Genomic DNA, 15,766 nt, shown 5'->3' with positions numbered 1-15,766 from the left:
AGCGGTGCCCCCCCCCTCCACCCCCCGTGCAGATCCCTATCAGAAGCCTGGGCTGGTGGCAGACGGGGGGAAGGCATGGGTGGGCACCAGGAGATGGCCAAGGGAAGAGCAGGTTTGCTCCTGGATGTCTGGCATACCCTACAGGCACATGGAAGAGCAGCCTTGCTGGGGCTCCCAGGGGCTGTTGAGCTGCAAAAGCATTTGCTGCTCAGTGGCCAGACCCACAGCCCAGGGAAGGACAGGGACATCAGCCTATGCTCAGTGTCACTGCTGGGGTTTGGTGTCACTGCCGGGGCTGCTGAGGAGCCACAGGCCCTGTGCAGCGAGGCTGTGACCACGGCTGATGCTGCACCCTCCCTTAAGGGGAGTTTTGTCTTCCCAGCCTTCCCGTTTCTGGCCCATGGACACGCCTGGAAGCCATAAACAAGATGCTTCTGATGCAACACAGGGGGCAGAGGCTCCACGTCGGGATCAGTGGTGCCTTGTAGCCCTTCAGGGATTTCTGCTGAGTCCAAACAGGAAACCATGACCATGGAAACTGCACTGGACAGTTTTTCCCCCTAACTACTGTGGAAGGCATCACAATCCAGCAGCACGGAGCCCGTTGGCTCCAACCAGGGCTGCAGGAGGATGCTGGCAGCAGCATTGCTGTGAGAGGACAGGGGCAGGCAGCCAGTCCCTTTCAGCCTTGCAATCATCTAGTCCTCTAATTAAGGCAGATTGCACTGTTTTAGCTGCTTTAGGAGAGACAAAACTTCCCTTTGCCCTGGAACCCTGTAAGAGCAGGTTGTATTGGCAAGAGGGGTTCCCTGAAGCTGGGAGGCCAGGAGATGGAAAAAGGGCTGTGGGCACTGGGGGATGGTCAGATTTTCTTTGTCCAGGTCAGCCAGCACAGGGCTGAGGCCAAGAGGGGCTGCACAGCACACACACAGTGGGTTGCCAGGGGCAAGGGCATGCCAAGGTATTCTGTGGAATAAAAATCCAGAGATACAGCGAGACACTGAAAAGCTGAAATCCATCCCTGAGATTGTTCAGCCTCATCTCCCAAGGTCTGAAAAAGCTGCTTGTTACAGTTCTGCTCTCTCCCATGTCAGGAGGGCTCTGGTATTTGTCCCCAGGCACTGGTGCAGTACCCCAGTACAGAGGAACTGGGTTTCAGTATCCCTTCTGCACTCCCCAGTTTGGCACTGGAGCTGCCTCCTCAGCCCATACCCAGTGAGGATGCCCATCCCCTTTGCTGGCAGAGATGCTCAGAGGTGCTTGCCCAGCCCTGCCAGCCTCAGCCTTGACTTTATCCAGCCTAGTTGGCTTCACCTTGGCAAACAGCTTAAAAGCATCTCCTCCCTGGCAGATGGAGGGGGAGGTGGTGGAGGAGCCTATTCCTACTCCCATGACACACACAAATGCAGTTTAATGATCTGGGACATCAGTGCTCCCCTGCAAAGTGTTGTCAGTGGGAAATAGAGACATAAAGTGCATGATGGCCTTTGGAAACAATTGCTGTCATCTCTGCTCTTAGCTTTGATTGCAAAAGCAAAATCTGGTCCAGCAAAGAGCAGCCACAGAGATAAAGGCAGGATGTGGATGCAACATCTCCAAGCTCCTCACACCTTTTGCTGCTTCTTGCCAGCAAAAAATAGCAGAAGTCAAAGAGATGTCTCTTGCCTCAACCAGCACAGAGAGAACAACTTAAAGAGTTTAGTCAACCCTCAAATCCACCTCCCTTCTCCTTGTAACGATGAAGAAATAAAATCCACTGCACATAAATACTGGTAAGCATCAGGCAGTCATTCTCTAGCCAGGAGTTGGTGGCTGGGCTAGAGTTTTGCAGGCTTTAGAGAGGAAATGTTCACCTTTGGTGTGGAAGTGTCTGTTAAAAAAGAGTTTCCCTACCAGTTCCCCAGCTGGTCACTGCACTGGTTTGCAATGCCTGCTGGAAATGCTTGGGCACAGCCAGCTCTCCCACCAGAGGCCAGCACGGTCCTTAGGAAGGTCTCTGTGCAGGGCTCACATGGAGTTGAGCTTCCGTGTGTGCCAATGGAGAGCAGGTTTTGTTTGGTGACCAGGTTTCAAATATCCTTTTTTCCCCCCTCGATTTTACCAGCAGCCACCTGCTCCACAAAACACCGGTGACAAAAATCACTGAGCTCCCATATCTCATTATATTTGCACCTTGAATTAATCCTTGTCCAGGAAACAACAATAAAAGTTGTAAAAACAGTTCCACAATGAGCACAGATTTCTGGTTAGTAGAGACAATCCCAATAACCTCTGTGCCCCAAACGGGCAGACAACTAGCAAGACATCCCAGACACCCAGGTCAGGACTCTCCAAAGGGAATGGGTCAGCATTCCCCAAACCAACCCTCCCTCCCCACACCATCAGTCTGCCTCCTAAAATAACTACCACAAACACACACAATATAGAGTGAAGCCTTACATTCATTTTAAAAACAACTCATCCCAAAGGAAAAAACCCTTTATACCTGTCCCTGGTATAAGTAAAATCCACAGTTCACTATAACCAAGAGGATTATAGGTGCTGCTGAGAAAACAGATCTCCGAAGAACAAGCATTATCATCCTCTTTAAAGGGAATCATGTTCCCTTTTAAGGAAGGCTTGGGAGGAAAGGACCCTCTGCCGGCGTTAACAGCAGTTTATCTCCTACCTCTTGGCTTGATAGTCCTGGAGCTGCAGCCTGGCCTCACCCTTATCTCTCAGATGGAAACGGGCAAATAGTCAAAAAATTGATTTCAACATGTCCCTCCCTCACTTCTCCTTTTAAACACGGGGTCCGATGACTCTGCAAAACCCGGCTGCGCCTGCCCGAGGTTGGCAAGGTGGCCAGTGCAGGCACAGGACAGAGGAGAGGAAGGTGGTTTCGAAATGAGAAGAGGGACATCCCTGTTCCCCCCCCCCCCGGGACTGCCCAGATGGGGTTTCTGCCCAGGAACCACTGGGTGCTGTGTGCTCTGGGATCAGTGATTCCATACCCAGGAGGGATGTCAGCCATTCCCCCTTCCTTGTTTACTGGGGGGCCTTCCAGTTACTGCTGCCCCAGCCCCACATCTCTCCTGCCACAGGCTCTCCTGAGAGCTTTGAGGGCACCTCACAAAAACTGATGGCAGCTGGCAAGGAGTGAGGGAACACACAGCACCTCCCACATCATTTGGGTCATCTTAGGACGATGTCAAGGCAAGCTCCATCCTTCTGGGAAGAGCAAAGGGGACTTCCAGCCACCCACATGGGACAGGGCAGTTGTGAAAGCTCTGTTCCCCCTGGGAGCCCTGTGCAGGAGAACAAGACCTGCCAGAGCCATGGCAGGGATGTGCAAGGATGACTCCAAGGAGGTCACAAACTTCATGTGTAGTCCCCACTCATTTGCCTCACAGCACCTTGTGAGCACTTGGAAATGTTTTCACCATCACTGTCATGTGCTCTGTGCGCAGCAAGTATTTCTTCCACTTCCCCCTCCTAATGAGATGAATTCAGTGTCAGACACTGGATTTATCAACCCCTCACTGCAGGGCTGGGGCAGTGGCTGCTCTCACTGTAGGGACAGTGGGGGACAAAGATTTCAAGGCCATTTTATGAGCTGGTTTGGGGACTGAGTTGAGAGCAGGTGGAAGAACTTGGGGCTGAATCCCAGACACCCTCCATGCCTCGTGGTGCCCATTAACCAGCTTATCCTGGAGGATATCGACCACTTTCAGTACCAGAGTGCTTCCCCCACAGGTTTTCCACTGACAATTCTCCACACACACATTTCAAAGCCCCTGAGGAGCCTTCCAAGCCCTGTGGAGCCACAGGCTTCGATGACGGGAGGAGGCTGCAGGGCTGAACCCCTCCCACCACCCCCAGATTCCAGACATACCAAAACATGGAATATTATTGCAGTCAATCCATGCCATGGGGAGAGTGACTCTGTCCCAGCCCTTATGGAGCAAAGTAGGTGGAGGAGGAGGAGCAGACACAACTCGAGCAAGGGAAAGGAAAGGTTTAGAAAGATGGGATTTGCTGAACAGAGCTCGCAAATGGAGCCAAGCTGATACCTTCTGCTCCGGTATCCAGAGATCATAGGAAATGTCAGGCAGGCTGGGAGGAGGCAGCAGAGATGGATCCTGGATCGTTTACACCCCGAGGTGTGAGATCCAGCAGCCCCCACCAGTGCGTACAAGTCCCTGTTCCTGCTCTCTGTGACCTGGGTCCTTTCACATCCCACTGGGGCCTCTTGGGGTGGCTCAGTGCTGGCCCCTGAGCAAGGAGGGTGCTGAAATACCGGTTTCCAGTTCAGTCTCATGGTGGCAGCTCTTGGAGCTGACTCACTCAGGAGAGCAGACGGGTGAGTAACACCCACTACGGCTGCAGAGAGAGCCCTTGACTAAAATAAAGATCCCCACCCTGCGCCTTCTGGCATTTCACACCAACCCACAAACCCCCACGTTTGTCACTCGGGCTTAGCTGTGCAGCTTTAACCTGAAACCGCCCCCTGGTCACAGCCTGCCTTGGCTAAACCCACCTCCACCACACACCTGGCAGCTCTTCACAGCTGGAGGAGCCCGTGATCCGACCGCATCAGCAACACGAGCCACTCCCCGGCCAGGGCTGGCCTTGCTCCTGGCTGCTCCGGGAACACTGGATCCAAACTTCACCCCACGCCTCCTGCCACCTCCAGCAGCACTTGAGAAAGGAGACAGTGCTGTGAGCCAGAGCTCATAAATCACGGTGTCCATCACGTGGCAGAGACGCAATTTGACCGTCTACAGTTCGGAGAGTGGCTTGAAGTCCTCACAAACCTCAAAGGAAGGCACACAGGAAGAGCATAGGGAGGTGCTGGCCAGGTTGGGTTAACCCCAGTCCCTTTGACTGCTCAGTGCATCCCCCCAGCTAGGAAAAAAATAATGCAAAATAATGATTTATATGCAGTAAATTGCACTGAGTTGGAGCAATTGAGGTAAAATCTGGGCAGAACAGTGTGGAGGAAGAGGAGGGCTCTGCCTCTTCCTTCATCTGGAGGCAATCCTGGGCAAGCACACACAGGATGGGGTAATCCTCACAGGGTGAGGATCCTTAATCCTTAAGGATGGGGTAATCCTTCCAGGGTTAAGACCTTCCCCAGCCCCCAGGGACAGCACCAAGATTTCAGGGCCAACAGTAGGAAACCTCTAAGTAGCACCCGCAGTTCCTGCAGCAACAGGTTTTTTGCATAAGATCTCAAAGCACTTTGGAAACACTCAGTTACACCACTCTCCCCAAAGGAGGGAAACAGCCACCTTTTCAGCACAGGGAGCAGATACAAGGGGCAGGGAGAGACTTCTCAGGTGAAGAGCCTGAGTCACACCAAGGAGACAGAACTGCACATGGTGGTGGAAAATCTCTCTCTGCCAAAGGATTCAGCACTAACTGTTCCCTATGGCCCCTCTTTTCCCTCAGTAGTATAATACCATCCAAATACTGGAATTTAATGGTACCAATCTGGCTTTCACATGACATCCTTCTGCTGCTCAGCTGGTTAATCATTTAAGCAGGGTCCAGACCTGGAGACGTGTTAATGCACAACATTTCCTGCTGCCCTACTCCCACCCCACTCCAGAGCAGCAGCAGACTTTCAATTGCACTTCCCTGCTTTAATATTTAAAACCTTTTATGTGGGCAGCAGGACCAGCTGACCCTTCCATGCTTCCTAAGCCCTTTCCCAAGCAGAGAACAGCTCCCATTTCCCGTTAGGGACATGGCACCAAGTGCTGAATATCTAAGCCAAATCTGGGGGTTCAGGCAGGGATTCTCACCACCATCTAAAATTGTGCTGCTCCACTCAGCCCAACACCTGCATGAGCCCTGCTTGACTGGGTGACTTGCCCCAGCCTTTTGGCCCCACAGCTTCAGCATTCCCAAAATGTGCTTCACTTCCCATCAGCACACTCCAAACACGCAAGAATACCATGCTCAGTCTCTTTGTTTTGCTCCTCCTCCCCTCCCCACAGGCCATGACCAGCTCCAGCCCAGGAGAATGGGAACATTCAACCCCAAACCACTGTGAAAAGCCCACAGTTCAAAAGCCAGATTTAGCTCAGTGACACCCGTGCTGAGGAAAGGAATATTTCATTTATTCCAGCCTGACTCATCCTCTAAATATATTTCCCTTTTTCCAAACAGCAAACCTCATGGTGTCTCTGCAGGTCTTGCCCCTTGTCCACGCTAAGGGAAGAGACTCAGCTTGAAACACGGAGCCCAGTTCCCATGGGAGCAGGGATCTAAATGTTTCTCTCCCAAGCCCCTTTAGCTGAGGAAAGATTTTTAAAAATCCTCTTGGATTTGTTCTGGTTGCTGGCCTAAGAGCTGCACAGGGAGCTGGGCTGGGCAAGAGACCTGGAAAGTCCGTGCAATCTGTGTTTTCTAGGATTCTCTGTCTGGGAGTAGAGGGTAACTGGGACAGAGCCAGTACAGAGAGGTTTCTGCAGCATCTTACAGTTGAATGGATGTGATTGAGGAAACCTTGATGTGAAGTAATTTAATTCACAAAACAGGATTTATTCCGTTCCTAGTGGACTGTAACGTTTTATCTCTTAAACGTTTTCCTGCTCCACCCACCTCTTCTACAGAAAACCAACCCAAGTGGCTCAGCCAGCCTTAAAATGCAGTAAAACAGCCACGTGGGAGGACAGGAGAGTCAAAAGGGATGTAAAAAAGAACAGAATCTGGAAGATGTCCACCCTGGCTGGTCAGGGGACTCGAGAGAATGAAGGCAGCCAGTGGCAGCTGGGAAGAGGAATGAAACCAAGGGAGGTTTGGATGTTACCTGGAGAGCAGCTTCTGAGTAACTCCTGCTTGACAGGTGCCAGAGGAACCAGAGGGGCTGATCAGGATCTGATCCCACGTGGAACACACCTCTCCTGCCCTGCCAAGAGACACTCACACGCCTCGTTCGGCTCAGAGGGAGGAACACACCCGGGAGGAAGGAGCAACAGCTCCTCACTTTTCCAGGGAGAAGAGACACCAGGAGCACATCTGAGGGAGCTCCAGCTAACTGGGCAGAACTACCCAGGCATCTCAGCACACTCACAGGGGAAAACACCCAAAATTATGGATTGCTCCTAATTAGAGACATTTTAGAGGCATTAATTATGCTGTGTCCCTCAGCTACCTCCTGCAAAGTACAACAGTAAAGAGGTTGCAACTTTTTCAGGGACAACTGGTCTGGAAAAAACACCCGGGTGACACATCTGGGTAAAGTGTAAAGCAGTCACTGCACCAGCCTCCAACAGGAATTGTGAAATAGGCTTTTGTTGAAAGATTTTAACATCTTATTTTCATTTCACAAAGTCAGCCAAGACAAATCAAGCCACTGATGTCAGCAATGAACAGCCAAGAATAAAATCCAAGTGATTTTGCTGTTTAATTCTCCCTCTCCCCCATCTAAAGCTACCAAGTCACCATCAAGTTTCCCCACTCACACACAGATGCCCCAAGTTTTGAGCTGATTTCTGTTTATTTCACAGTCTTGGCAAAACAAATCTGCATTCAAAAGTTCATTTAACATTAATATATTAATCAAACATTTTCAAAATAAATACTTTTTTTTAAAATAACCATTTCTTTACATCACTGCAGTAGCAATTCTAGAAAAGTCAGTGCACAGATAGTAGCAATTTCATTAATCAGCTAAACTCAAACAAAAAGAAAACAAGAGGTGGACCTTTTTTCTCTCCAAGCAGGCTGCATGCAGCAAGTCTCAGCAGTTCCCTAGCACAGGGATCTTTCATCACACTTGCTGGGAAGGATTTTCTCTCTCATCTGTCAGAAGTCAGTGAAGTGTGACTTGTGCAAAGCTTTGTACAACACAAAAGTTTCACAACCCAGATTCTGGTCAGTCCTGCAGAGGTTCTGCACTGGAGTTGTTGCTAATGAGACCAAGGAGTCAATGCTATGGAAGGAAAATGCTGGAACCCTTTGAGGAATCTGTATTCAAGTGATTGGGAAGTAAATTCACAGCTGGAACAGGAACACTAACAGCAATAAACAACATTCAAAACAGCAGCTCAGTTGTACCTTACAGCTTATTCCAAAGTTTTGCATACTCTCTCAAGTGCTTCCAGGGCAGAAGAAGTAAAGTAACTACTTTCTCCTCCTTAGCTGTTAATTCACCAGGTAAATCCCAGCAGCAAGATGCTTCACTGGCCAAAAAGTATAACTCGTGTTACAACAAAGGAAAAACAAAAGTGCATTGTAGACTATAAAGAGAATATTCAGGACTTAGTGAGTCACATAACTGGAAAAAAGAGAACAGAAACACTCATGTTCCCATGGGATCTAAACTAGTCAGATGCTACTAAAGAACCCTGTAAAGAGCAGTGTTTTGTCTGAGGAAGGGAAGCTCATAAATGTTGTCATATACAGCATGCAGCAGGAGAATTTGGAGGGCTACCAGATTATTCACTATGATTGTCAGGAATGATTTAGCTAAAAAAAAAAAAAAAAAAAGAACCCAAGGAAGTTGAATTCTATCTCCTTTGAGATGCCAAAGGTTCCCTTTGAAGCCCTTTCTTGGTAGCAGAGGGAAGAGTTGGATGTGACACTCTGAGTTGACAGGAATAACCAGAGACATCCCTGTGTCCAGAGGTGCTCTTGGATACACACTAAGGTAAAATCAAGACACCTCCCACCCCCCCAAGAGCCTTGTTATGAGCATATTAATCAGCAGTTTGGAGCAGCTGCTTACTCTAAAGAGGTATAATTTAAGTATCAGAAGAAACAGAGCTGAGGGAAGCAATCATAGATGAAGAGAACCTCCAGTTGTAGCGATGCCGGGCACAGGGAGGAGGGAATGCTGCAGGACAGCAAACTCCCAGAGCTCCAGAGGTGACCCAGACTGCTGAAATCCCTCCCCTTGCTCTGCACAGACCTACTACTAGAGCCCCTGAAAGCCATGTGCCTTGGGGGAAGGCTCTACTCCCTCAGTGCTATGGACCGTGCCCCAGAATTCTGCCAAAATGGGAAAAAAAAAAAGAAAGCATCGAGTTGTGGAGAAGTTCTGTGTCAGCTTATTGGTTTTTCTTGTCCTCTGGTGGGAAGTATGGAGGAGGGGGTGGCTGGTCCTGGAATAAAGAGGATAAAAGATCATCAGGTCACTGCTAAGAAAAAAATAACCCCCCCCCCCGAAACCCCAAGACAGCAAAATCAATTCGGACAAACTCTGCTGTGCCACTGAGAGAAGAACTGCCAGACACACCCTTGGGCTCACCCTGCAAACCCAGAAGGACACAGGAACTCACCGTGGGCATGTAGACATTGTGTGGGTTGCCTGGGCTGTAGTAAGCACTGGCAGCAGCCTCAGCAGCCTTTGCTTCAGCTGTCACAGAGAGAGAAGTGATAGGTTTAGGGACACAGAGAACTGTTACAATCAAACAAAAACTCCACATGTTCCTGGCCATCAAGTGTTACTAATAAGGCATGATAGAACCAGTGCTCGAGTTGCAAAACAGCTACAACACACACAGCTGAGCATTATCTCTTCCAGTTACCACAGGACTGTCAACTCCCAGTGAAAGAGACCAAGATTTGGTTTGGAAATGTCAGCTGGGCCCTGCCTGCCACCCATAAAATGCTAACTGCTGCCTTGCCTGAATACAGGCAGTGCCCTTTAAACAGGCAGTGAACAAACCACCCTTCCTGGGAGTGAAAACACGAGGCAAAACAAAAATCAGCACAAGTTTATAGCAGCTCAGGGGATTCGTGTTTTAAAGATGGAAATTTATGAGGATAAGCCAGATTCTCTGTTTCTGCAGAGCACAAAAATCTTGTACAACCCTGTGGAGCAGTGCCACTTTCCAAATAATAATTCAAGGGTGAATAGTTGTTTATTTAAACCTAAGAGAAGTTAAACCCTTATCTAGAGAAATATCCTTATCTACAAGAGATCTATGGCTGTGTCCAATCACAAAAGCTCTTCCCCTCCCCAACATGCAGACCTATGAAGAACATGTTCAAAATCATTTTAATAAATCCCAAAGAGTGAAAAATGAGACTGGTATTTCCCCAGCTCCTTTCCATCATCTAGTTCTCTGTTCCATACTGTTTAAACAAAAGTAATCAGGTTAGAGTGAAACAGGGGAAGAGGGAGCAAATATCACCCAAGACACATTTACAAACTAAAATGGGCTAGAAACACATTTCACCATCAATTTATTTGTGTTCATCCATTAGGGCAAGATTACTACCACAGGAGAACCACAAACTGTATTTTTTCTGTCAAAAGAAGAATAAATCCAGCTGTGAAATACCCACTAATGGTGTCTACCCTGGAGAGAATCAGGCTGGCCTCCAGACTGAGCTGGATAGAGAAGGCTGGAGACAGAGGAAGGGCTGCTTCCTAATCCCTCTCCTAAACAACTTTAACTTCTAAAGTGGAGCTTTTAAGTTCCCCAAAAGAAAACAGGCAAGAAGCAATGTCTGTCTTACTGGTAACAAAAGTGTTGTGAGCTAATTCACCTGGACACCCTTTTCTTACCTGCAGGAGTGGAGGGCAGGTCTGGACCACTGACAGGGGGTTCCATGGGCCCTGGATATGGTGGGGGTGGGAGCTGCATGTAGCCCCTGTCTCCATCAGCCATAGGAGGACCAGGATAAAAGTCTGTCAGGAAAGGAAATCACACAGCAAAAGACTTAAGTCCTTTGGGTGGAGTTACACAGCCAAAAGAAGCCAAGACAAACATAATTAAACTCAAGAACAGAAGTTGTATAAAGTCATCAAATCCAATCTAAAATACTGTGTGAAATTTGTGTTCCCCTTTTTACCTATTTTACCAACTGAAACAATCCCCATCCTCAACTCCCAGACTTACCAGGAGGAGGTGGTGGGTATGGATAGCCCCCGTTGGCTGCAGGTGGTGCAAAAGCATAGGATCCATTTGGCATGTAGGAATAGCCATAAGCTCCACTGGGTATTTCACCTCTGGAGACTGGAAAAGTGAAGACAAGACCTCATGAAAACATCGAGCCTGCATCAAATGAACTCCAACAAACTTAGGGAGTCCTTATGGGAAAAACAAACAAGTGTCACCCCAATAAATCTGCTGTTCACTGGATGGGAAAACGGTGTTTTTAAAAGCAAGCAAATTTCAGGTAAAGCCTGAAGCTCACACATATTTGAATCCAACCTGCTGCAACCTAGAGCTGCCCTTGCTGTGTGATGAAGGCAAGGCCTCCTGAAACCACAAAACCCTGGCACAGACCAGCAGACTCCCATACCTTGTGATGCCACGTGCAGCATCCTCTGCCCAAACTCGATCGCACCCCCGGCTGAAAAGGTCATCTTGAACGTGGCAGATCCTTCCCAGCCACCTGGGGGAGGAAAGACAAGAGTTCAGAAGCCAGGAGAAGCTGTTTCCGTGCTATTTAGCTTCCATGCTGTAACTACAGATGCCCTGCATATAATTCTTTAAAGAGCTTATCCCAAAACTCCAAGGAAAAATAAAATGCAGATGAAGTGGCAGAATTACGCTGCCATCAGAAAAATTCACAGTGTGGTACTGTCCAGGTCAAGAGACACCTGCAGAAGAAACACCCATGAGGGAGACCTTCAAAAGCTTTCTGGAGTTGTGGCTGTTGCCACACCAGCTGCCACAGCTATCAGGAGCACTGGATTTGCTCCTGCTTTGGATAAGATTAGTACAGAAGACGGGGATTGTGTTAATCCCGTTTGCTAAAAAGCCTTTGCAACTACACCTGTCAGCTACAAATTAGTTTGGGAGTTTGAGTGTCCAACGAAGCAAAGAGCTTAATGAAGAACATGGTCCACATAAATCCATTAGGAGTCCATAGAAGATATTTCAAGTCAGGATAATAATAATTAAAAAAAAAAAGAATTTGTGACATCTCACATTACAGAATAAAAAAGGAAAACATGCACAGAGTCACAACAAAGCATCAAAGCAGAAGCTGTGGCAGAGCTGAAACAGAAACAAGGAGATTAAAGAGCCTTTTTGAGCTAAACCAGACTCTCATGGCTGTTAAGGCAACATCATCATTAGGAGAGAGGGTCTCTGGGGAAAATTCACAAAGATTTAGCTAAAGCCCTTTGCCTTCACACAGTTTAGTTTGTCTTTACTGCCTCTCATGCTGGATGGTCCCACTCTGCTCCCATACAGAGGTTCCAATGCTGATTTCAGGGTTACAGCTGAAGGCTCCTAAGCCCTGAGCTGTGATTTCTGTGCCACAACTAACAGACTGAACAAAGCTGAGGATGAAAGCTTGCTGAACTCTGTGCCTTTGGTAAAAACAATGGTCAAACCCAAAATTACTCCTGAAACATCTGCCACAGCCTTCTCATTGAACATAATGTGAAACAGCCCCTTGAAGATTCCCCCTAATTTCAAGAGAGTCCATTCTCTTCAAAGTGCCATTTTCACTGCCAGGATGCACCACAGCAACAGCACAAGAAACACGATGGAGAACAGTGCTCTGGGGATCTGCACCTGAGAACACAAACAAATCCAGGAAGGATCCAAGTCCTTGGCACAAGAGGACCTGGATGCAGGTGGGACAGGTGACCCCAAGTGACCAAAGCAAAATCACACCTCACTGGCTGACTCCACTCTGATGTTTATTTGCTGAGATCACTTGGATGAGTGAACTCAGTATTTTGCAGAGGGCAGGAATGAGGTGGGTTGCAGAACAGACCTGGTCACTGTAACTGAACAGGGAGCTGATAAGGGGAATGTTTTTAGCTGCCAGTTTCAAAGAAAGAAACACATTTTATCAGGACTGTGAAAACCCATTTGGTCAGTGTTCAGTTTTGGTTACCCAGGACTTTTCCAGGAATTGAGCAGCTGAACTGAGACACAGAACATTCCCTGTCCCATACATACCTCCTGCCTCTGCTTTCACTGTGCCCTTGATATAATTTGCTCCAAACACTGGCTGCTTAATCTCACAATCCTTCAACAAATAAAAGGGCATCACGAAAGACTGCATTGCATCCTTCCCCTTGGACACAAAGATAACCTGAAAAGGGAAGAACATTACAAAAGCTCCTCAAAACAAGCAGGAAGCACAGCCCAGAGTTATTACCTTTCAATGGACTGAAACTCCCTCCCACATCATCAGTCCTGCAAGCCAAAAGCTACACAGAACAGCCACAGGGGTAAACCAAAGCCTCAAGGTAATAAGGCCTTCCAAGAAGTGCCTTGCTCAGATAATACTCCTCCCAGCTTCCAGAGAACCACTGCTCCACACAGCCATGATTTAGTAGCTGTGCTGTTGCACTCAGCATTTCCAGACCATTGCTAATTTCCAATTTGAAGATGCCTGATGGACTAAACAGCTGCCTGTACATGGACTAATCAGATTTATTATCTTTTGACAAATAGGTGGGATATGCAATGAATTCATAATGCTTCCCAGAGGCAGAGGGATGAGCCCCACTTCAAGCAGGAGTAGATTATCCCGACTTTCATGCATTGAGGACATTTAAATACAGAATGGCAGAGAGCCTTTATCTCCTTACCCAGGACAAAGCCTTTCACCACTTACCCGGTAGGGAGTCAGGAAAACACTCCCTTTCTTGGTCCCTTTGAAGGCCTCTGGCATCGGTTCCATATCACTGAAGGTAATTTCTACATGGTCATAGGTCATCAGAACACTGCCAACCAAGAGAGAGCAAACAAGAGTTAAGGCCTAAGGCAGAAATGCAACATGCACACAAAGTTTACTGACCTACCAAAGCTGCCTGTTCCCTCAGGCCCGTGCTGAGCAGACAACATCAGTCTGGTTTGCTTTTTTATTCTGTTGGCAGCAGCAACTGAAGGAGCACTGGCTGCTTGTTCCCTCCTCGGTGTGCTGACACAGCTGCTGCTGTTTGTGTAGCCAGGCAGGGAATCCACTCAATTGAGCTGATCAAGACCTCAAGACATTTCTTTTCTTGTTTATTTATTTATTTATTTATTTTTGAAGTTGTGTTGCATTTCTTTATTTATTTATTTATTTTTGATGTTGTGTTGCATTTCTTTCTTTCTTTATTTATTTTTGAAGTTGCGTTGCATTTCTGCTGGGTCAGTTCCCTAATTCAGTTCCCACATGACAGGGGAAGGGCTGCAGGAGCAGGAACTGCTCGGCCTGGCTTATGCAACGCTGGTTTTTGAAGGTCTCACCACAGCTCAAGCACGTCTGTCACAAAAATGTGACCAAAAGGAACTCCCCCTTCCTTTCCACAAGACCTCATCAACCTGTGTTGCCTGCACCGATTCCTTAATTCTCAGTTAGAAACTGACCTGATTAAAACCTTGCACGGACACAGCAGGTAACTTGTATTGACACAACAGCACCCACATCAGGGACTGTAATCCCTAAAGCTGCAGAAACCTCCACCACCTCTATCTTTGGCAGCTGGCGTGTTTCCATCCTCAGTCACTTGCCTTTGCCTTCTGCCAGCAAGTACCTCTCCCTCCAGGAAAAGCTCTGGAAGTACAGAAGGGCCAGTTCTGCCCAGGCTGCAGCATTCCAGCTGGATCAGCCTAGGCTGCCACAGGACAGGCAGTGCCCGATCCAGGGCAGGCTCACAGCTGGGAACAGCAACACTTTTAAGCTGCTGCAGTTGTTTCAGCAAATGCAAATTCAAGCACCAGAGTCGATCTTACGAAATTCTTCCAAGAAAGGCCAGATCCCAAGGGGAAGTCGGGCGCAGAATTCCTACGCCGACGCTTAAGTGGCCCCACGGAAAGAAGCCCTGAAGGATGAAGCCCTGAAGGATGAAGCCCTCCCTCCTTTTCCCCCGAGGCAGAGGACTCCTGTGACTGCCACGTCAGACCCAGACAGAGGGTGCGGGCAGCCCTTGGCCGCGCACACGGAGGCAGCTCTGTGCAGGCTTGCCGTTTCCATGGTTATATCCCAGCACCTTTCTCCAGCACTGCTGCTCCTTCCCCAACACACGGGGCCAGGAACCAACGAACAACGCCGGGCATCTGAACCAGGACACGATGCAGGTGCAGCAGGCGAGAGCATCCCCGAGGGGAGGATCCCAGACCAACCGGGTGGGAGCTGGGCTCTGCCAGCCCTCCCTGGGCACTGGAGATGGCGGCGGGAGACTGCTGAGGCCCAGCCCAGCTCCCCCAGGGAAGGCCCTGGGGCAGGGGAGTGCGAACGGCCCGCAACCCGCAGGGAGACGAGGGGAGGACGAGCAACGCCGGCACCGAGAGCAACGCCGGCACCGAGGGGGAAGGCAGGAGGAGGGCGGGGGGGCAGAAGGCAGCTCCGCGCTACCCCCCGGCCGCCGCGGCCGGAGGAAGGGAGAAGGGGATAGCACCTCACTTCTCGCTGTTGTTAACGATGACGCCGCCGCCCTCCGAGTGGTTCTTGTTCAGCGCCATCGCCGCCTCCTCCTCCTCCTCCTCCTCCCCACAGCATCCACCGCGCTCTGCGCCTGCGCGGGAAAGGGGTGACGTCACTGGGCGCGCGGGACACACTGGGAATTGTAGTCCGTTCAAAACATGCAGCAACGCATTCCTCTTTTCTGCGCGGTGCACGCTGGGAGTTGTAGTCCGTACCCTCCCCGCTAAGAGCTTTCTGGTTTGGCCGCGCGGTGCGTTCTGGGAGTTGTAGTCCGCCCGCCGGCCGCCATGACACCCACACCCCGCCCCTCGGGGAGCAGAACGTCATGGCGCCCGGCGGCGCGCCCGGCGGCCCGCCCGGGGACTTGCCCGCTGTGTATAAATAATTGCGATGTCTGGTGGAGTAAAATAAAAATAATCCCGCGTAGCCGGTGGTTCTGCAC

At 49.4% G+C, this 15,766-nt stretch overlaps 1 protein-coding gene across 2 annotated transcripts; it reads right to left on the bottom strand.

Annotated features, from left to right (window-relative positions):
* Positions 1-7,480: 7,480 nt before the first annotated feature.
* WBP2 (WW domain binding protein 2) lies at positions 7,481-15,445 on the bottom strand. 2 transcript variants are annotated; one of them, XM_032706848.1, is made up of 8 exons: positions 15,304-15,445; positions 13,531-13,639; positions 12,867-13,002; positions 11,248-11,340; positions 10,842-10,958; positions 10,508-10,630; positions 9,273-9,349; positions 7,481-9,095 (listed from the first exon to the last, which is right to left on the bottom strand). In XM_032706848.1, the coding sequence occupies exons 1-8, from the start codon at positions 15,360-15,362 to the stop codon at positions 9,042-9,044; spliced, it is 768 nt and encodes a 255-aa protein (XP_032562739.1). In that variant the 5' UTR covers positions 15,363-15,445; the 3' UTR covers positions 7,481-9,041. The 2 variants fall into 2 exon arrangements, with proteins under 2 accessions (XP_032562739.1, XP_032562742.1); XM_032706851.1 differs by having other exon boundaries at positions 15,299-15,421.
* Positions 15,446-15,766: the final 321 nt, after the last annotated feature.

This window comes from Chiroxiphia lanceolata, chromosome 19 (assembly GCF_009829145.1).
Source record: "Chiroxiphia lanceolata isolate bChiLan1 chromosome 19, bChiLan1.pri, whole genome shotgun sequence".
NCBI classification, from domain to species: Eukaryota; Metazoa; Chordata; class Aves; order Passeriformes; family Pipridae; genus Chiroxiphia; species Chiroxiphia lanceolata.
This window is presented reverse-complemented; position numbering and strand designations above follow the sequence as displayed.

Excerpts from the sequence above, each read along its gene's own strand:
- WBP2 (XM_032706848.1), bottom strand. The coding sequence starts at position 15,362 with ATGGCGCTGAACAAGAACCACTCGGAGGGCGGCGGCGTCATCGTTAAC. Across the intron at positions 10,959-11,247 it reads GCTGCACGTGGCATCACAAG|TCTCCAGAGGTGAAATACCC; the intron begins GTATGGGAGTCT and ends TCACTTTTCCAG. Across the intron at positions 9,350-10,507 it reads CCTGCCCTCCACTCCTGCAG|CTGAAGCAAAGGCTGCTGAG; the intron begins GTAAGAAAAGGG and ends TCTCTGTGACAG.